The 17,975-nt window shown below is 40.6% G+C and overlaps 1 protein-coding gene across 3 annotated transcripts in view; it reads left to right on the top strand.

Moving 5' to 3' along the window:
- Positions 1–17,975, top strand: part of VWA7 (von Willebrand factor A domain containing 7) — a 54,216-nt gene that overhangs the window by 1,687 nt on the left and 34,554 nt on the right. For all 3 annotated transcript variants that reach the window (XR_005558381.1, XR_005558380.1, XM_039357109.1), the window contains exons 2-5: positions 9,967–10,227; positions 11,976–12,257; positions 15,945–16,041; positions 17,172–17,285. Coding sequence is in view for 1 of the 3 variants with exons in the window: in XM_039357109.1 (XP_039213043.1) it covers positions 9,988–10,227; positions 11,976–12,257; positions 15,945–16,041; positions 17,172–17,285 (733 nt within the window). In the remaining 2 variants the exon portion in view is untranslated. The remainder of the gene's footprint in view (positions 1–9,966; positions 10,228–11,975; positions 12,258–15,944; positions 16,042–17,171; positions 17,286–17,975) is intronic.

The raw sequence follows: 17,975 nt of genomic DNA, 5'->3' as shown, positions 1-17,975 counted from the left end.
TGTCTCTGAGGCAATATTCTTCGTGACAATTGATGGTGGTTAGCTTAGTCGAAAATGTATAATCTGTCTATGCGGCGTTTCTCAGCCTTGGTGGCTTTAAAGTGAGCTGGAATTGCTGGAATTGAAGTTCACCCCTCTTAAAGCCACCAAAGTTGAGAAATACCGCTCCAGGTAGTTCTCAATTTACAACCATTCATTTAGCGACCGCTTGAACTTTACAGCAGCACTGAAAAAAATGACTTCTGACCAATCTTCCCATTTGCTGGAATTGGGTATGTCTAGTTTAATGAAGAGAAGGATGAGGGGGGACATGATAGCTGTGTTCCAATATCTCAGGGGCTGCCACAAAAAAGAGGGAGTCAAGCTATTCTCCAAAGCGCCTGAAGGCAGGACAAGAAGCAACGGATGGAAACTAATCAAGGAGAGAAGCAACCTAGAACTAAGGAGAAACTTCCTGACCATTAGAACAATTAACCAGTGGAACAACCTGCCTCCAGAAGTGGTGAATGCTCCAACACTGGAAGTTTTTAAGAAGAGACTGGACAGCCATTTATCTGAAATGGTATAGGGTTTCCTGCCTGAGCAAGGGGTTGAACTAGATGACCTCCAAGGTCCCTTCCAACTTTTTATTTTTATATTATTATTATTATTATTATGGATCATCGCACAGTCAGCCAGATGTTCAGACTGGATTTGGCATTTTGTCTACCTATCGAGTCCTTACCCAGGACCTGGGATAGGCAGATGTGGATGTTTGATGGTATTACAGATATCGTCGCAGGATGGAAGCAGTTCCTAATAAGGCTGCCTTTTGCAATTGACTAATAGCGAATTTGTCAATGCCAATGGTGTTCAAGTGGTGCTCCAGTTGTTTTGGGATTGCACCCAAGGAGCCTATTACTATTGGTACTACCCTTGCTTGCTTTTGCCACAGTCTTTCTATTTCTATTTGTAGGTCTTTGTATTTTGTTATCTTCTCCAGTTCTTTCTCTTCTATTCTGCTATCTCCAGGCACTGCCACGTCCACTATCCAGACTTTTTTGTCTTTCTTATCGACAATTGTTAAGTCTGGGGTGTTATGTTGCAGGTGCTTGTCTGTTTGAATTCTGAAGTCCCAGAGCAGTTTAATTTTATCATTTTCTATGACTTTCTCTATTTTATGATCCCATCAGTTTGTTTGTTTTTATTATTATTATTATTATTATTAATCATCGCACAGTCAGCCAGATGTTCAGACTGGATTTGGCATTTTTTCTACCTATCGAGTCCTTACCCAGGACCTGGGATAGGCAATGTGGATGTTTGATGGTATTACAGATATCGTTGCAAGATGGAAGCAGTTCCTAGTAAGGCCGCCTTTTGCAATTGACTAATGGCAAATTTGTCAATGCCAATGGTGTTTAAGTGGTGCTTCAGTTGTTTTGAGATTGCACCCAAGGTGCCTATTGCTATTGGTACTACCCTTGCTTGCTTTTGCCACAGTCTTTCTATTTCTATTTGTAGATCTTTGTATTTTGTTATCTTCTCCAGTTCTTTCTCGTCTATTCTGCTGTCTCCAGGCACTGCCACGTCCACTATCCAGACTTTTTTGTCTTTCTTATCGACAATTGTTAAGTCCGGGGTGTTATGTTGCAGGTGCTTGTCTGTTTGAATTCTGAAGTCCCAGAGCAGCAGCAGCAGTATTATTATTATTATTATTATTATTATTATTATTATTATTATTATTTACAATCATTGCAGCATCCCCCACTGTCATGTGGCACTTGGCCACTGGTGTATATTTACAACAGTTGCAGAATCCCAGGTTCATGGGATTTCCGTCTGCAACCTTCCCAGCCATCTTCTAAACAAGCAAAGTCAATTGAGGATGCTGGAATTGTTTAATGACCGTTTAATTCACCTAACAATAGCAGTGGTTCACGTAGCCTTGGCAGAAAAATATCATAAAATTGAGTCCGACTCACTTAACAATCAACTTGCTTAGCAACAGAAGCTGTGATCCCAATTACGGTCATGTTGAGGATTACCTGTACGGAGTTTATCAGATTGTGTTTTTTTTATAAATATTTTATTAATTTTCTAATTTTACAATCATGAGTACTTAATAAATAACGTGTTGCCTGTGCCCATTGGTAATTCAGTGGTACATATTAACTTTCTCAATACTACACCATCCAGTGTGATGATCCTCTCGTCTTCCGGTGCTGTGCATTTTTCCACACTGGGCAAATATAGTTCTTGTTACTGTGAATACATATACAATTAAATATAGACATGTTCATTACGTTTTCTGGTATTATACATAATATCGATTGTGTCAGTTTATAATATCTTTTCTAGCCAGAACATATCTCAATTGCATTTGCACTTAAAATCCATTTGTTCAATCAATATCTTGTTTTTCCCGCTTTTTAAAAAATTTAATTTCCCATCAGTGTTTAAAATCTCTCTATCACTTATAATTTTCTCATAATAATTTATATTTGGGTAACCAAAAGCTTCCCTTATTCAAACCCTTTTAGAATTTTCGTATTTCCTATCTCATAACAAAGTATAATATTCTGGTTACAAATCCTATCCTTCTAATTATAATAATACTTTTATTTCTAACAGTTATCTATTTTCTTAACCATATTCAAACATCTGTTTAACAGAATAATATCCCACCTACTAGGTCAAAATGTTCCCTTTCTTTTGTAAAGCATTTTTTAATAAAGATGTTATTCATTTTCTCTTACATACATATATTAATTTTTCAACCAACATGCTGTCTGGGTTTAAAAACACTAATGCATATTCAGTTCCTAATCCTTCATTCTTTCCTCTAGCCATTGATAAAATAAATCCCAAGTTTGGTAATATTCTGTTTCTTCTTTATCTTTCAGTCTCATAGATTCTTGCCAAACAAAATTCAAAATTAATGAGCTTAGATCTTAGAAGAATTTTTTCTCAAGTTTTATCGGAATTATTTGAAATAAAAATAGAATCTTCGGCAATACATTCATTTTGACTGTTGCAGTTCTTCCTAGGATTGATAATTGCAGATTCTTCCACCTTTCCAAGTCCAGTTTTATTTGTTTCAATAATTTTATATAGTTATCTTCATTTATTGTTGAGCATTTGGCAGATAAATATATACCTAGATATTTAGCCTTTTTCACTATCTGTACCTCTGTTTTTTCTGACATTTGTTTTTTCTGTTTATCTGTAAGATTCTTAACTATTACCTTGCTTTTTTCTCTATTTATTTTTAATCTTGCCATTTCTCCATACTGTTCTGTCTTTCCCCATAAGGGGGAAATGGAACATCTCCAAAGGTTCTTCTAGGTCTAGGACAGTGGTTCTCAACCTTTTTAATGCCGTGACCCCCCAACCGGTCGTAAGTCGAGGACTACTCAACCGGTCGTAAGTCGAGGACTACTCAACTGGTGCAGCACCGTTTGCAGAATGGAACTTTTGGCGGGCTCAGCAGGGCAGAGACAGCCTGGACAATTCCTATTGGCTTTTGAAAGCCAATAGAATTAGACTCTATTCAAGAGAGTCTATTCTATTGGCTTTCAAAAGCCAATAGAATAAAAGGGAGTAGCACAGCTAAGGAAAAGGGGGAAAAAATGGCGGACTGCGTTGTTTGGCGACCCCCGTGAAATGGTCGTTTGACCCCAAATGGGGTCCCAACCCACAGGTTGAGAACCACTGGTCTAGGATAAATACTAGATCATCAGCAAATACTTGTAATTTATGTTTCGCCTTTTATCTCAAGCTCTTTAATTTCTGTATTTTGTCTAATATTTCTATTTAAAACTTCCAAAGTAAAAATGAATAGCAATGGGGATAGTGGACAGCCTTGCCGAGTTTATCAGATTGTTTATTGCATGGAAAACGTGCTTGTAAGAAGCCAAAATGTCAGTTTGGCTTAGTGGACAATAGGAATTTGGTTATTTATATCGATAAACTATAAGATAAAGCTAAGAGGGACATAAGAAATAGCCATTATACCCATTCCACAGCCTGGGGATTGAGATTGTGTGGTCCTAGTGGACAATCACTTAAATATGAGCCAGCAGGGTGCTACAGCGGCCAAAAAAGACAATACGGTCCTAGGCTGCATTAACAGAGGGATAAAATCAAGATCACATGAAGGTGTTAGTACCGCTTTACAATGCCAAGGCCACACTTGGAATACTGCATCCAGTTTTGATCACCATAGTATAAAAAAAAGATGTTGAGACTCTAGAAAGAGTGCAGAGAAGAGCAGCAAAGATGATCAGGGGACTGGAGGCTAAAACATATGAAGAATTGTTGCAGGAATTGGGTATGTCTAGTTTAATGAAAAGAAGGATTAGAGGTGACATGATAGTGGTCTTCCAACATCTAAGGGACTGCCACAAAAGAAGAGGGGGGTCAACCTATTCTCCAAAGCAGCTGAAGGCAGGGCAAGAAGCAATGGATGGAAACTAATCAAGGAGAGAACCAAGGGATAGAATCAAGATCACGTGAAGTATTGATACCACTTTACAATGCTTTGGTAAGGCCACACTTGGAATACTGCATCCAGTTTTGGTCACCACGATGTAAAAAAGATGTTGAGACTCTAGAAAGAGTACAGAGAAGAGCAACAAAGATGATTAGGGGACTGGAGGCTCAAACATATAAGGAACGGTTGCGAGAATTGGGTATGTCTAGTTTAACGAAGAGAAGGACACGGGGGGACATGATAGCAGTATTCCAATATCTCAGGGGCTGCCATAAAGAAGAGGGAATTAAGCTATTTTCCAAAGCACCTGAAGGCAGGACAAGAAGCAAAGGGTGGAAACTAATCAAGGAGAGAAGCAACCTAGAACTAAGGAGAAACTTCCTGACAGTTAGAACAATTAATCAGTGGAACAGCTTGCCTCCAGAAGCAGTAAATGCTCCAACACTGGAAGTTTTTAAGAAGAGACGGGACAGCCATTTGTCCGAAATGGTGTAGGGTTTCCTGCCCGAGCAGGGGGTTGGACTAGATGACCTCCAAGGTCCCTTCCAACTTTACTACTATTATTATTATTACTTGTTGATGCTCTATCTGGAAGTCTTTAAAAAAAGAGATTGAGCAACTATTTCTCTGAAAAGGTATAGGTTTCCTGCTCGAGCAGGCAGTTGGACTAGAAGACCGCCAAGGTCTCTTCCAACTCTATTATTCTGTTATTTTGTTATTCTATCAAATCAGTCAATATATACAAGTTGATGGTTCCAGGTTTTCACACAATTAGATTCATTGTTGTGAAACATTTTCTACTGTGCATGGGGAGGGGAGGAGAAAAAGAGAGAGAGAGAGAGAGAATGGGCACTTTATCAGCTACCTCTTGCAGTTTTACAGTTGGAGTGTTTCTATGTGTATGTTTGTGAGCGCACTCGTGCTTATGTGCCTTCACTCCTAGGGGCTGTTATCTTGGCCAACCAAACTGACTGCTTTGCCAGCCAAGTTCTCAGAAACAGCCCAGATCGTAACTGTCAACGCGCAGAGAGTTTGTGCAAAGTAAGGGAAAGAAAAGAAAAGGAAAAAAAAAGACCAGACAGAGACCCACAAAAAACAAGAGGAGAGATGTTGTGAGGTTGGGGAATAAAACTGTTGACATTGGGGGGGAGGGAGAGACTGTAGTTTCCACTGTCTGAAACTGCACTTGCCCAAATCATTCCAGAACAATTTGCTTCTGGCTGGACTTTATTGCTCACTTTTTGTTACGTTGCCCAGACTGATAGGTGTTAAATCCAGGGGAAATAAAAGCAAGGAAGCAGACAGACCAGAAATGCTTCAGTTTGGTGCAGGTGCCTTTAGCAATTCAGGTCACGCTGGGTAAGGCTTTGGACCTCCAGAGGGATTCCTCCAGAGTTGACCTTGGAGGTAGAAATCTAGTCTTTCAACTGGCTGATTAAACAGAAGAGCCCCCCCTCTTTCTCCCCCCTCTGATAAACATGATTCCCTATGTTAAATTTGCCTTTATTACTTTATAACAGTGGTTCTCAACCTGTGGGTCGGGACCCCATTTGGGGTTGAACGACCATTTCACGGGGGTCGCCAAACAACACAGTCCGCCATTTTTCCCCCCTTTTCCTTGGCTTTGCTACTCCCTTTTATTCTATTGACTTTTGAGAGCCAATAGAATAGACTCTCTTGAATAGAGTCTAATTCTATTGGCTTTCAAAAGCCAATAGGAATTGTCCATGCTGTCTCTGCCCTGCTGAGCCCGCCAAAAGTCCCATTCTGCAAACGGTGGTGCACCAGTTGAGTAGTCCTTGACTTACGACCGGTTGAGTAGTCCTTGACTTACGACCAGTTGGGGGTCGCGGCATTAAAAAGGTTGAGAACCACTGCTTTATAAGTAACAGCAGCAAACATACCTGATACTCTTTCCTCCTTCTATTTTCCTGTCAACAACCACCTGGTGTGAGTTCGCTTGGACTAAGAGAGAGAGAGAGAGAGAGAGAGAGAGAGAGAGAGAGAGAGAGAGACTGGGCCAAGGTCACCCAGGTGGTTTCATGCCTAAAGTGGGACTAGAACTCATAGTCTTCTGGTTTCTAGATTAACACCTTAACCACTGCACCAAACTAGCTTTCCAAATTCTGCAATGACCTACAGTTATTCATTCCTGCTATTGACAAATGTGGGATGTTGCTTTTCTTTCTGTTCATCTTGCACTGAGCCAGCCTTACCATTAGGGAGACTGAGGCAGAGGAAGTTGAAAATGGAAATGTGAGGAACGTTTTGGAGGGCTGGGACCTACCTTAGTTGATCTCTACCTCCCTGTTTGGCCTGCATCCAGCCTAAATGTTATAAAGGGGCATCCCAAAATTTGGGAGAAGATACTTGGTTTTGTTGATTCTTCTAATTTTAGGGGAATATCTTCTAGCTTTGCTTGTGTCAGTCCCTGTTTCTCTCCCTCGATCTCCACAAAGCCTTTTATTTCTCAACTTCAGTGGCAATTGATCCGATGAGGAATTCTGTAAACAAAAAGTTATTCTAAGAAAAATGAATGGTGTAAGGCAGGGGTCTTCAAACTTGGCCCTTTTATGACTTGTAGACTTCAACTCCCAGAATTCCTCAGCCAGCGTGCCTGGCTGAGGAATTCTGGGAGTTGAAGTCCACGTCATAAAAGGGCCAAGTTTGAAGACCCCTGCTGTAAGGAAAGATATGGAAGAATTGAAGCAGTTGATAATGCTGATAGATTAGAAAGTCTATGAAATTCCGTATTATAGGATTAAGAGTCCAGATGGTGCTTCATCTTGGTCCTTATGATCAATTAGAATTATTATATTCCAGCAAAGGAGTTGATGTCCAGTTGCATCTAAAATTAACTGTTCAACCTGTAGGTCTAAAAATGGTACATCTATGATGTCATTTTTCCATTCTTAAATAACAGGACTTACTCATAGTCTCATAAAACAGATTAATTATATAACGTGACTGCAAGCTCTTGAGGTCTTGTTTATAAATATAAAACTCATGCAAGGCAGTTTACACAGATGATTTGCTGGAGCAAACTTGCTGAGTAATCTGTACATAAATGGGGGCTGCATGGGAATTCTAAGATATATACTTTATGCAATTAAATGAACAAATAATAAAATATTTTTCAGTAGAAGAGGCCTATGAAATGTCCCTTATCCAATGATTTTGTAAAGTGTTTCCTGAACTTCTGGGAGACTTCAGTATGCATTTTGAATTTTAATGTTTCCCACTATACAATCTTTTATATATCTGCTTTGACCAATAGGACTGATTATAGTGATATAAGTTTGTTCATCTAGTCATTAATTTTTCAGAGTCTCTATTTTGATATACTGTACAGTACATTCAAGGGCAAAGTATGCCCAGTTATCTTGCAAAAACTTCTGGGCATATCTTCTTACATAGAAATTGGTCTTTTTTTTTATGTTCAACTCCTTTTCAATTTCTCTAGAAGTGTCAATTCTAAGGAGAGAGACATTTACATATAAGCGCCTACTCAAGATTTTCTTTCCCTTCTCCTTCTGGAGTATATATTCGGACAAAAAGCTACGTTAAAGGTGTAAATATTTGCTCAAAAGCTTCGCGACTGATTCAAATCTCCCTTAAGATAAGGTCAACTCTTAGTGCATATGTGAATGTATTTTATGAAGTTTTCTTGCTACTGTCTTTTTTTGTAGATTTTTTTTTTAAAAAAAATGGCCTGGAGATTGTGGTACAGTCTCCCACTGAAACACTTGCTGAGCCTAACACTGCTTAGCTTTTAAACACATTCAAGCAAAATCAGCTAAGGTCAACTAATATCCCCTGTAGTTTGCAGTTGGTCAAGGTATATACTCAAAAAAGCAGAGTTCTGTCAGTAATAAAGTTACTTATCAACCTAATCAAACATTCAGCCCTCAAAAATATCTGTTTAACTCTTGAAGGACACAGGATTTTTAAATGAACAAAATTAAAATGTCAAAATGTTACTGGATCTAGACATACAGTAAAATGAACGGGTTGAATGTGCTGTAATTCAGGGAGCTCAGCGATCAATTCATCATTCAAAATAGATCACTTGGATCTTTCAGCCTTTCCAACTGATGTGATTATTCAAAAATAGCATTTCCCTTTTCCTGACTCCATGTGGGTCCTAGGAAAGCACAGCCCCTCATTCTATCATTGTGGAACATCATTTAACATTACTGCAAGCAAAAATTGGTATTTATTTGTGTATGCATGATAAAATGCAGTTTTGAAAAAAGTGAGAACAATAACAAAAGCCAAACAAACCAAAAGCTTTTTCAAAACTAGCTTAAAGTAATTGCTATTCTACACACCCTAGGGCAGTGTTTCTCAACCTTGACAATTTTAAGGCATGTGGATTGTCAAGGTTGAGAAACACTGCCCTAGGGAATAAAGTTAATATATATAAAATTTATTTACCGCCCATCTTGTTTCAAAATGATGCTGGGAAGCTATATTTTATAAACATTATATTCTTTTGTTTGTTTGTTTGTTCGTTCAATTTCTATAGCCGCACATCTTAGTCAATGACTCTGGGTGCGTACAGTTCAAAAACTATAGGTAGTGCTCAACTTACAACAGTTCATTTAGTGACCATTTGAAGTTGCAAGAGCACTGAAAAAGAGACTTATAACCATTTTTTATACTTATGACCACTACAGCATCCCCATGGTCATGTGATCAAAATTCAGACTTTTGGCAACTGATTCATATATATGACGGTTGCAATGTCCCGAAATCACATGATCACTTTTTTCAAGCTTCTGACAAGCAAAGTGAATGGGGAAGCCAGATTCACTTAACAACCGTGTTACTAACTTAACTGCAGTGATTCACTTAACAAGAAAGGTCGTAAAGTAGAGCAAAATTCACTTAACAAGTGTCTCACTTAGCAACAGAAATTTTGGGCTCAATTAAGATCGTAAGTCGAGAACTACCTGCAATCTTATGTTTATGTATTTATTTATTCAATTTGTATAACCACCTGTCTCAGTCAATGATTCGGTGGCTTACAATTCAACCACCGTATTACAAATCAAAATACTAAAGACATTTTAAAACAATAGAAACATCCAAAATAAATATACATAGCAGCCGAGATACTTGGCCAGTTAGCAAAATAGCCAGGAAGGAGGCCCTTAACACATTCAGTGCTCCAGGTATGGGAACACAGCCAGGTTTTAAGGGCCTCACGAAAGGCTGACAGGGCTAGGGCCATTTTAATCTCCTTCTGTGTCTCAGCATTCGTTCCTCCATTTTGTAGGCCAACACTCAGTTTTAACCACCTTTTGTGCTCAGTCATTCTCTGTTCCTTTCTGTGAAATCTGAAGTTGTTTCTCTTGACTAAAGAGAAGACAACATGGTGGGGTATCCTGCAATGCCTGAGGGAGCAAGGAAGGACATCACAACTGACTGTACAATGGCAGCATAGAAGTGAAGACCTTAGCTTAAAGCAATTCTCTTTTCTCTTATAGTTTCAGATAAATGTATCCAATATGGACCATCCCTTGGACTGTTTTGGGCTTCTCCTGTGGTTGCTGATGTTGGTTTATTTGCCACTGCAAAACGTCCATGGATTTTTCCCCAACATCTGGTATCGGGGCGTCAGCTTCTCCTGGGGATCTATCACCCACCAGGACATGACTGAAGATGCAATTCTGAACATCACTGTTCGCCTCTTTTCGGAGATAACTCACCCTACCAAGAGGAAACACATCCAAGAAGAGGACTTTAAGGTGAGAGAAAATTGGACGTGGATACCTGAAAGGAATGTGAGGTGAAGGGAGCAGTGATATTTTCAGCAAATTAGCAGAGGTGGACAATTAAGTTTCCCAAGGGACCACATGAAGACTTTTATTGTTGAGGAGGACCGAACCAATAGAGCTGTGAAGATGCATTGGCACGCACGCATGCACATATGTAAATTGAAAAAAATAGCAGTCACCTTCAAAATAGTGTGCATGATGTTCACTTATTTACATTTAATTTCTAATTTCTAGTTGAGCTCATGCGGGCTGGACAGGTACAGCCAAAGGGCTGGATGTGTCCCATGGGGGGGCTGTAAAATGGCCAGGTCTGTGGCCTATTCCTCAGTGACATTCAAATCAAATAACTTTATTGCAGTTACTAACCAGCAGAAAGAAGAAAGAGGAGAAAGTAGTTTTTGAATATCCATAACATTCAATAATAAATGAGGAATGATACATTTAAAAGAAATGCTTAAAAGCATCATTGTTATTAGTTAAAACTAACCTATACTCTAGAATTATAGAGCCCCTAACAAATCTGAGGAAGGTACAATACAATAGCTGGCATAAAAACAAAATGACCAATGGGTAATGCTGAGGCAGAGCCATTCCCTGCTCAAACAAATTCAATTACTCTGAATTAATCTTTGTCTAATTTTGTACCCCAGTGCACAGAACCTGGCAATCTTACATGTTATTTCAGAATTAGTATCAGAATTGCTTGTAGCTGAATGACATTGTACAAAACCCTCCTTTGTTTAGCTGAGTTGCAATGTCATCGAGGGGGCTGAGTCTTGCTCAGACACCCCCAAAGTGCATCTTGTTCATTGCTTATCAGCAAGCAAAAACCAAAAATGGGCAGTCTTGCCAGCTTACTTGTTTTTTGCTGGCAATTAATTGGTAATTCCCAGTTGGAAACAGTTCCTTTATCATTGTAGGTGACAGAGGGTGCTAGTGCTGTTACTGATGTTTTCAATTACACAACCAACCCAATTTTACGACTTATTTTGCAACAGTCATTCAGTGAATGGGGCAGTTGTTAAGCAAACATGGTGGTCGTTAAGTAAAGCTATTGTTCACAATGGACAGTTTTTGCCGAAAACTGGACGTAGATGCCAGTTTCTGGCAGAAAATGTCATAGATCACAGTCACATGGCCACAGGATACCACAAATGGCCATAAGTAATAATAATAATAATTAATAATAATAATAAAGTTGGAAGGGACCTTGGAGGTCATCTAGTCCAACCCCCTGCTCAGGCAGGAAACCCTATACCATTTCAGACAAATGGCTGTCCAGTCTCTTCTTTAAAACTTCCAGTGTTGGAGCATTCACCTCTTCTGGAGGCAGGTTGTTCCACTGGTTAATTGTTCTAACTGTCAGGAAGTTTCTCCTTAGTTCTAGGTTGCTTCTCTCATTGATTAGTTTCCAAGTGTAGCCTGGTTGCCAAGTGCCCCAAATGCAATCACATGACCATGGGAGAGGCAATGCCAGAACTTTGAATCTGGATGAGGAATTCTGTCAGTGGAAGTCCACACATCTTCAAGTTGCCATGATTGAGAAAAACTGACTTACAAATTCAGTCCATTTATCCATAACATGTATTTCAGTTGAGACTTAACCTTTCATTCCCCCTCAACACACTCTTCCTTCTCTATATTGTGGGGGAGGGGGAAAATGGGTGGACTTATCTACCATGGTTTTTTTAATATTACTTCTGATTCCACCTCAACAGGGCAAGACCCTATTGGCTGATGACATCTTTGCCGCTTTCTATGGTCCTGAGGTGTCAGCCAAGCGTTTCCGTGGAGCCATTGCAGAAGTAGCCAATGCCAATGCTGCCATGGACTTTGGGAATACGACTCGGGATGACCCCGTTTTCCACTTTGATTCAGAGCTCATTCACTCTGCCAACAGCTGGCTGTTGCATGTTCGTAAAGAGATCCTCCAGGCTGTGCATTCTGAGCAATATGGCATTGCCCGAAAAAAGCTGGGACAGCTGCTCCACTCCTTGCAGGTATTCACCAAAATGTACCAAATTCAAAATTAAAATAGCAGGAAAGATGGCAGCCTTCTCGGTGGCAGCCCCAAATCTATAAATGCAACAATCGGCGAGAATATGTTTGGGAGAGGAAAAGGAAGAGGTGAGGTAGGACAATAGTCAGATAAGACAGGTTTTTTCAACCAATGGTACAGGTACCACCTGTGGTACATTGGCACCTGGCAGGTGGTATGTGACCATCCTAGAAAAGTGGTAGCGGGGGAGGGGAATGAGCTGAACCGGTGGCAGCACCGCAGAAGCCTGAGCGAGAGATGGCTGGGGCTGCAGGGCTGTCAGGGCTCAGTGGAAGCACCAGGATCAGCTCCAGGCTCCAGCTGGAGCTCGGCGCTGATCCTGGTGCTTCTGTTGAGCCCAGAAGAAGCACCGATCAGCTGGAATGTTGCAGCATCTCCATGGTCTTGTGATTTACATTCAGATGCTTGGCAATTGATTCATATTTGTGACGTCACAGTATCTCAGGGTCATGTGAAGTGACCAAAACCTGCTGCAACCACCCAGCAGACGGGGGGAATAAAAACCAAACACCCCCCACCCCACCCCCCCACTGCCAGTCCTCAACAGAAATGCTCACAACAATGAAAACCTTGGACAGGAGGAAGAGCGCTGCCGGGCGGGCAAGCAGGTGTCTTGCTCGGCTGTGGCTTGGGGGGCACTTTTTTCAGTGCCATTGTAACTTTGAAGAGTCACTAAGTGAACTGTTCTAAGTCGAGGACTACCTGTACTTCATCACTTTTTTCCTTTTTTTTTTTTTTGGTCATCAAGTTTTTGACACCTTGCTAGGTGACGGGTCGTACTCGGATATTGCCATATCCTAAAAGTGGTACAATGGGTGAAAAAGTTGAAAAGCCCTGAGATCAGAGACATAGAATGCAGTACTGCATTCTAACTACTGTTTGGTGGCACAGTGGTTAGAATGCAGTACTGTAGGTACTTCTGCTGATTGCCGGCTGCCTGCAGTTCAGCAGTTCGATCCTCGAGGTTGACTCAGCCTTACATCCTTCTGAAGTCAGTAAAATGAGGACCCAGACTGTTGGGGGCAATATGCTGACTCTGTAGACCGCTTAGTCCAGCGGTTCTCAACCTGTGGGTCGGGACCCCATTTGGGGTCGAACGACCATTTCACAGGGGTCGTCAAACAATGCAGTCCGCCATTTTTTTCCCCCTTTTCCTTAGCTGTGCTACTCCCTTTTATTCTATTGGCTTTTAAGAGCCAATAGAATAGACTCTCTTGAATAGAGTCTAATTCTATTGGCTTTCAAAAGCCAATAGGAATTGTCCAGGCTGTCTCTGCCCTGATGAGCTCGCCAAAAGTCCCATTCTGCAAACGGTGCTGCACCAGTGGAGTAGTCCTTGACTTACGACTGGTTGAGTAGTCCTCGACTTACGACCGGTTGGGGGTTTGTGGCATTAAAAAGATTGAGAACCACTGGCTTAGAGAAGGTGTCAAGGTTAAATTGCTAAGATGCTTGCTAATCCCTGTCGCTACTCAACTGCCATAGAAATGGGGGAGGAAGAATCTGGGAAAGAAATGGGACCAGGCTGTGAGACCAAGGTCGCAAAAGCAGGTGTTTGACAGAGAAGTGGATCGTAAGAGATGTGCTTTCAGACTTGCAAGATTCTTTTATAGGTGGTCCTCAAGTTACAGCCACAATGGAGCCTGCCTAGGTTATAGGTCATAAACAGTCGTAAAATCGTATCTTAGCATGTAGTACCCAGATGTACAGGTTAAATACAGTTAACCTTTGTTTAGCAAATTTAGTTGGGTCCAGCAACTCAGTGGTTAAGCAAAGTGGTCACTAAGTGAAACCGCAACTGTGCTTATGATCTTACCTCAGCTTTCTTATGCTTTACAGGCCTATAAATGTCATTGATCATAAATGCCGGTTTCAGGCAAAAAATGGCAATAAATGTCATTGGAGAACCAAGATTCGCTTAACAATCATGTGATTAGATAGATAGATGGATGGATGGATGGATAGATAGATAGATAGATAGATAGATAGATAGATAGATAGATAGATAGATAGATAGATAACCTATATTGTCATTTTTTACTGTGGGCACAATGGCACACATTAAAAATGAAATTTAGTTGCTTGCTCTCAAAGTGTACACATACATACCACACATTTAAACATACTATACATAACATATGCATAGATCTACACCCTTAACATATAAGTAACATATAAATATTAATCACTGTCCATCTTGAATACATAACGGAAGGAGAAAGCTTTAGAGTTCACAAGGTTAATACTGTATGTAACAAAACTGTGACTGATTTGCTTACTGTGACTGGTAAAAATGGTCACAAAATTGGGGTCTGATGTCCTATTGACTCAACATATGACAACACTGACTTATGACCAAAATTCCAGTCCCAACCGTGGTTGTAAGTAGAGGATTACCTGTGTTTGTTAAGAAATGAAGCTAGCAAGGCTGGGTAGAACAGTCTCTGGCCAGAAACAGAACCATGGTCCGTCCATGTGGTGCCTTCCATGGCCATCAAGAAAAAGACCAAGCATCTGTTGACTTGGAAAGTCAGTGGAAAAAAGCCTAGAATTTAAACCCAGAACTTTAGATCTATATAGGGACTTTGATTTCTACACCTGCCAATGGATAAATCTGTGACTCTGTGGCTTCATTCTTATCCAATGAATAGACTTAAGTTTGCTGAGGCAAGTCTGTAAACTTTATGCCAACTATCCCATTCCTGAGTAAGGGATTAAGTATCCGGAGAGACGAGAATTAAAAGTTCTGCCTGGGGGGAGCATAACCAATTACACCCCTTAACTAACTCCCTTATATTGTCTATAATGAGTCAGCAGACCTTCATCTTTCTGCCTTTTCAAATTTAATTTTGCTGTTCTGCCCAAAAGAACCGTTAGTCCCCGAGTTGCAACCATTCATTTAGTGACTGTTCAGAGTTACAACAGCCCTGAAAAAAGTAACTTATGACTGGTCCACAGGGGACTGTCGGAAGCATCCCCATGGTCATGTGATCAAAATTCGAGCACTTGGCAACTGGCATGCATTTGCAATATTTGCAACGTCTTGAGATCCTGCGATTCCCCCTCTGTCACCTTCCCAGTGGGGGAAACCAAATTCGCTTAACAGCCATATGGTTCATTTAACAACTGCAGTGATTTGCTTATCAACCAAAGATTGTAAAATCCGGTATGACTCACTCAAATAATCATCTAGCGTAGCCATAGTAATTCTGGCCCCAATTGCTGTTTTAAGTTGAGGACTGCCTGTACTGAAGTCACACAAAAAGAGCAAGAAGCTATAGAATAGGAAGGGACCTTGGAGATCTTCTAGTCCAGCCCCCTGCTCAAGCAGGAGGTCCTATAGTACCATTCTAGATAAGTGACTGTCTAGTCCAGGGGTTCTCAACCTTGGCAACTTTAAGACTTGTGGACTTCAACTCCCAGAATTCCTCAGCCAGCAAAGCTAGCTGAGGAATTCTGGGAGTTGAAGTCCACAAGTCTTAAAGTTGCCAAGGTTGAGAACCCCTGGACTCTAGTCTCTTCTTCTCAACCAGAATTTACTAACTTTTAAATCGAAGTGGAGGATCGCGATCCATAATTTAACAAAATAATAATACAGGAGCTGCTCACCATCTTTCTTTCTGGGCAGGATTTCTACAGCCACAGTAACTGGGTAGAACTGGGAAATGAAAGAATACTTCTGCATTTGGTTCAGCCGGGCCACGAAATTCCCCCTGTCGCTGAAGGTATGGATCGGATGCAATTTTTCTCTTTTACCTGAGTTTGCCTCAACATGAAATCGAGTATTGTTAGTGGGAATCAGCCCCTGATTCACTCAGAGGAGCCTGTTCCCAGCAATGTTTAAAATAATTACCAAGCTGCCAAGAGAAATACAAATAATACAAATAATCCTTGACTTACAAGCAGTCCCTTAGCAACCGCTTGAAGTTAACAATGACACTGAGAATTTATTGATTTAGCTTGTTTGTTTATTTGGTCAATTCATGTAGCTGCCCATATCAGCGAATCATTTGGGGAGGTGAACAATATTTAAAATAAAATTAGAATCCCAGCTACAAAAACTGAAATACTTAGCAGCCGAGAGAAGTATGGGTAATCCTTGACTTACAACCATTGATTTAGTGACCATTTGAAGTTAACAATGACACTGAAAAAAATTGACTTACAAACAGTCCCCACAGCATCCCCAAGGTCATGTGATCAAAATTCAAGCGTTTGGCAACTGGCATGTATTTATAATGGTTGCAACATCCCGAGATCACGTGATCACCATTTGCGACCTTCCAAGCTGACCTCTGACAAGCAAGTCAATGGGGTAAAGTTGGATTCACTTAATGATGACAAGCTTCACTTAACAACTGCAATAATTCGCTTAATAGCTGCAATAATTCGCTTAACAACTGTGGCAAAAAAAAAAAAAAAGGTTGTAAAACTGGTCATGACAAAAGTTGGGGAAAGTTGGCATAAAGAGCCCCGGCGGGTGCAGTGATTAAAGTGCAGTTATTGCAGCCAAACTCTGCCCATAGCCTGGAGTTCGATTCCGACGGGGCTCAAGGTTGACTCAGCCTTCCATCCTTTTCTGAGGTTGGTAAACTGGGGACCCAGATTGTTGAGGGCGATATGCAAATAATGCTTCTGTATTGTAAACCTCCCAGAGAGTGCAGGAAAGAGCTATGGAGGGATAGACATGTCTAAATGCTATTGTTATTGCTATTGCAAGATTGTGTAAAGTGAAAGAGGGGAGAAAGTGGAACTTGCATTCATCAGTCCATTTATGCTGAGACCAAGGAGGGTCTCGGGATCCCCCCTTCTCTCCTTTTTTTAATTCCATGGTATTTCTCTTGTGCCTTCTCAGCTGGCATCCAGACTTGCCACGACTGCTCTGAATGGACTTGCAAAGAAAATCTCCTGGACAATCTTGCTGTTCTCACCACGGGTTACTATGGTTCCCATCCCGAAAAGCCTATTGGTATGTTTTTGTTGCCAGTGGAGGGGAAGAAAAAAAAAAGACTCTGTTTGGAAGCCAGGGAGATTTTTTTTCTCCCCTTAATACTATCAAAGCCCAAAGTCTCATTTGTATTCTTCTTGCATCCTTAGAGAGTTGACGCTAAAATCTGTAAGAAGGCGAAAATCAGCTTTGGCATGGCTTTGAGAATTTTATTCTCCCAAATGTGTTTCTTTGAGATGTTCTCTCCATCATCTGCCTGCTTTATTTATTTGGTGTCTGGTGTGTGTCTGGTGTGTGTGTGTGGGTGTGTGTGTGTGTGTGTGTGTGTGTGTGAAAGAGAACACTTTTATAGCAAGTTCCACTTATTCCTGTGGAACTGGAGAGAATCAGAAGGCCTTTTCATAGTTAATTGATGGGGAGATGAATGAATCTTTTCTGCTTTAGGATTTGGAGGGGGGGCTGTAAAAGCTTAGTGAAGCCTCCCATATTGTTTCTCTGACACAGGAAGAGAGAAAAATAAAATAATGGAAGCCCGTAGCAATAAAGCTTTCTGGATCAGTCCAAATAAATCAGTTTCTTTATCATTCCATCTTCACAAAAAAAATCTATGGTGTTTTTTTTTTTAATGGAAGAAAATCCTTTTGTTTGTTTGTTTGTTTGTTTGTTTTACACAAAACATATGCACCTAGTGCAGAATTGCTGAAAGGTTTG

The sequence above is a fragment of the Crotalus tigris genome, unplaced genomic scaffold (genome assembly GCF_016545835.1).
Source record: "Crotalus tigris isolate CLP2741 ecotype Arizona unplaced genomic scaffold, ASM1654583v1 scf7180000018867.1602434, whole genome shotgun sequence".
NCBI classification, from domain to species: domain Eukaryota; kingdom Metazoa; phylum Chordata; class Lepidosauria; order Squamata; family Viperidae; genus Crotalus; species Crotalus tigris.
Note: the sequence above shows the minus strand (reverse complement) of the source record. Positions and strands in the feature narration are given on the sequence as shown.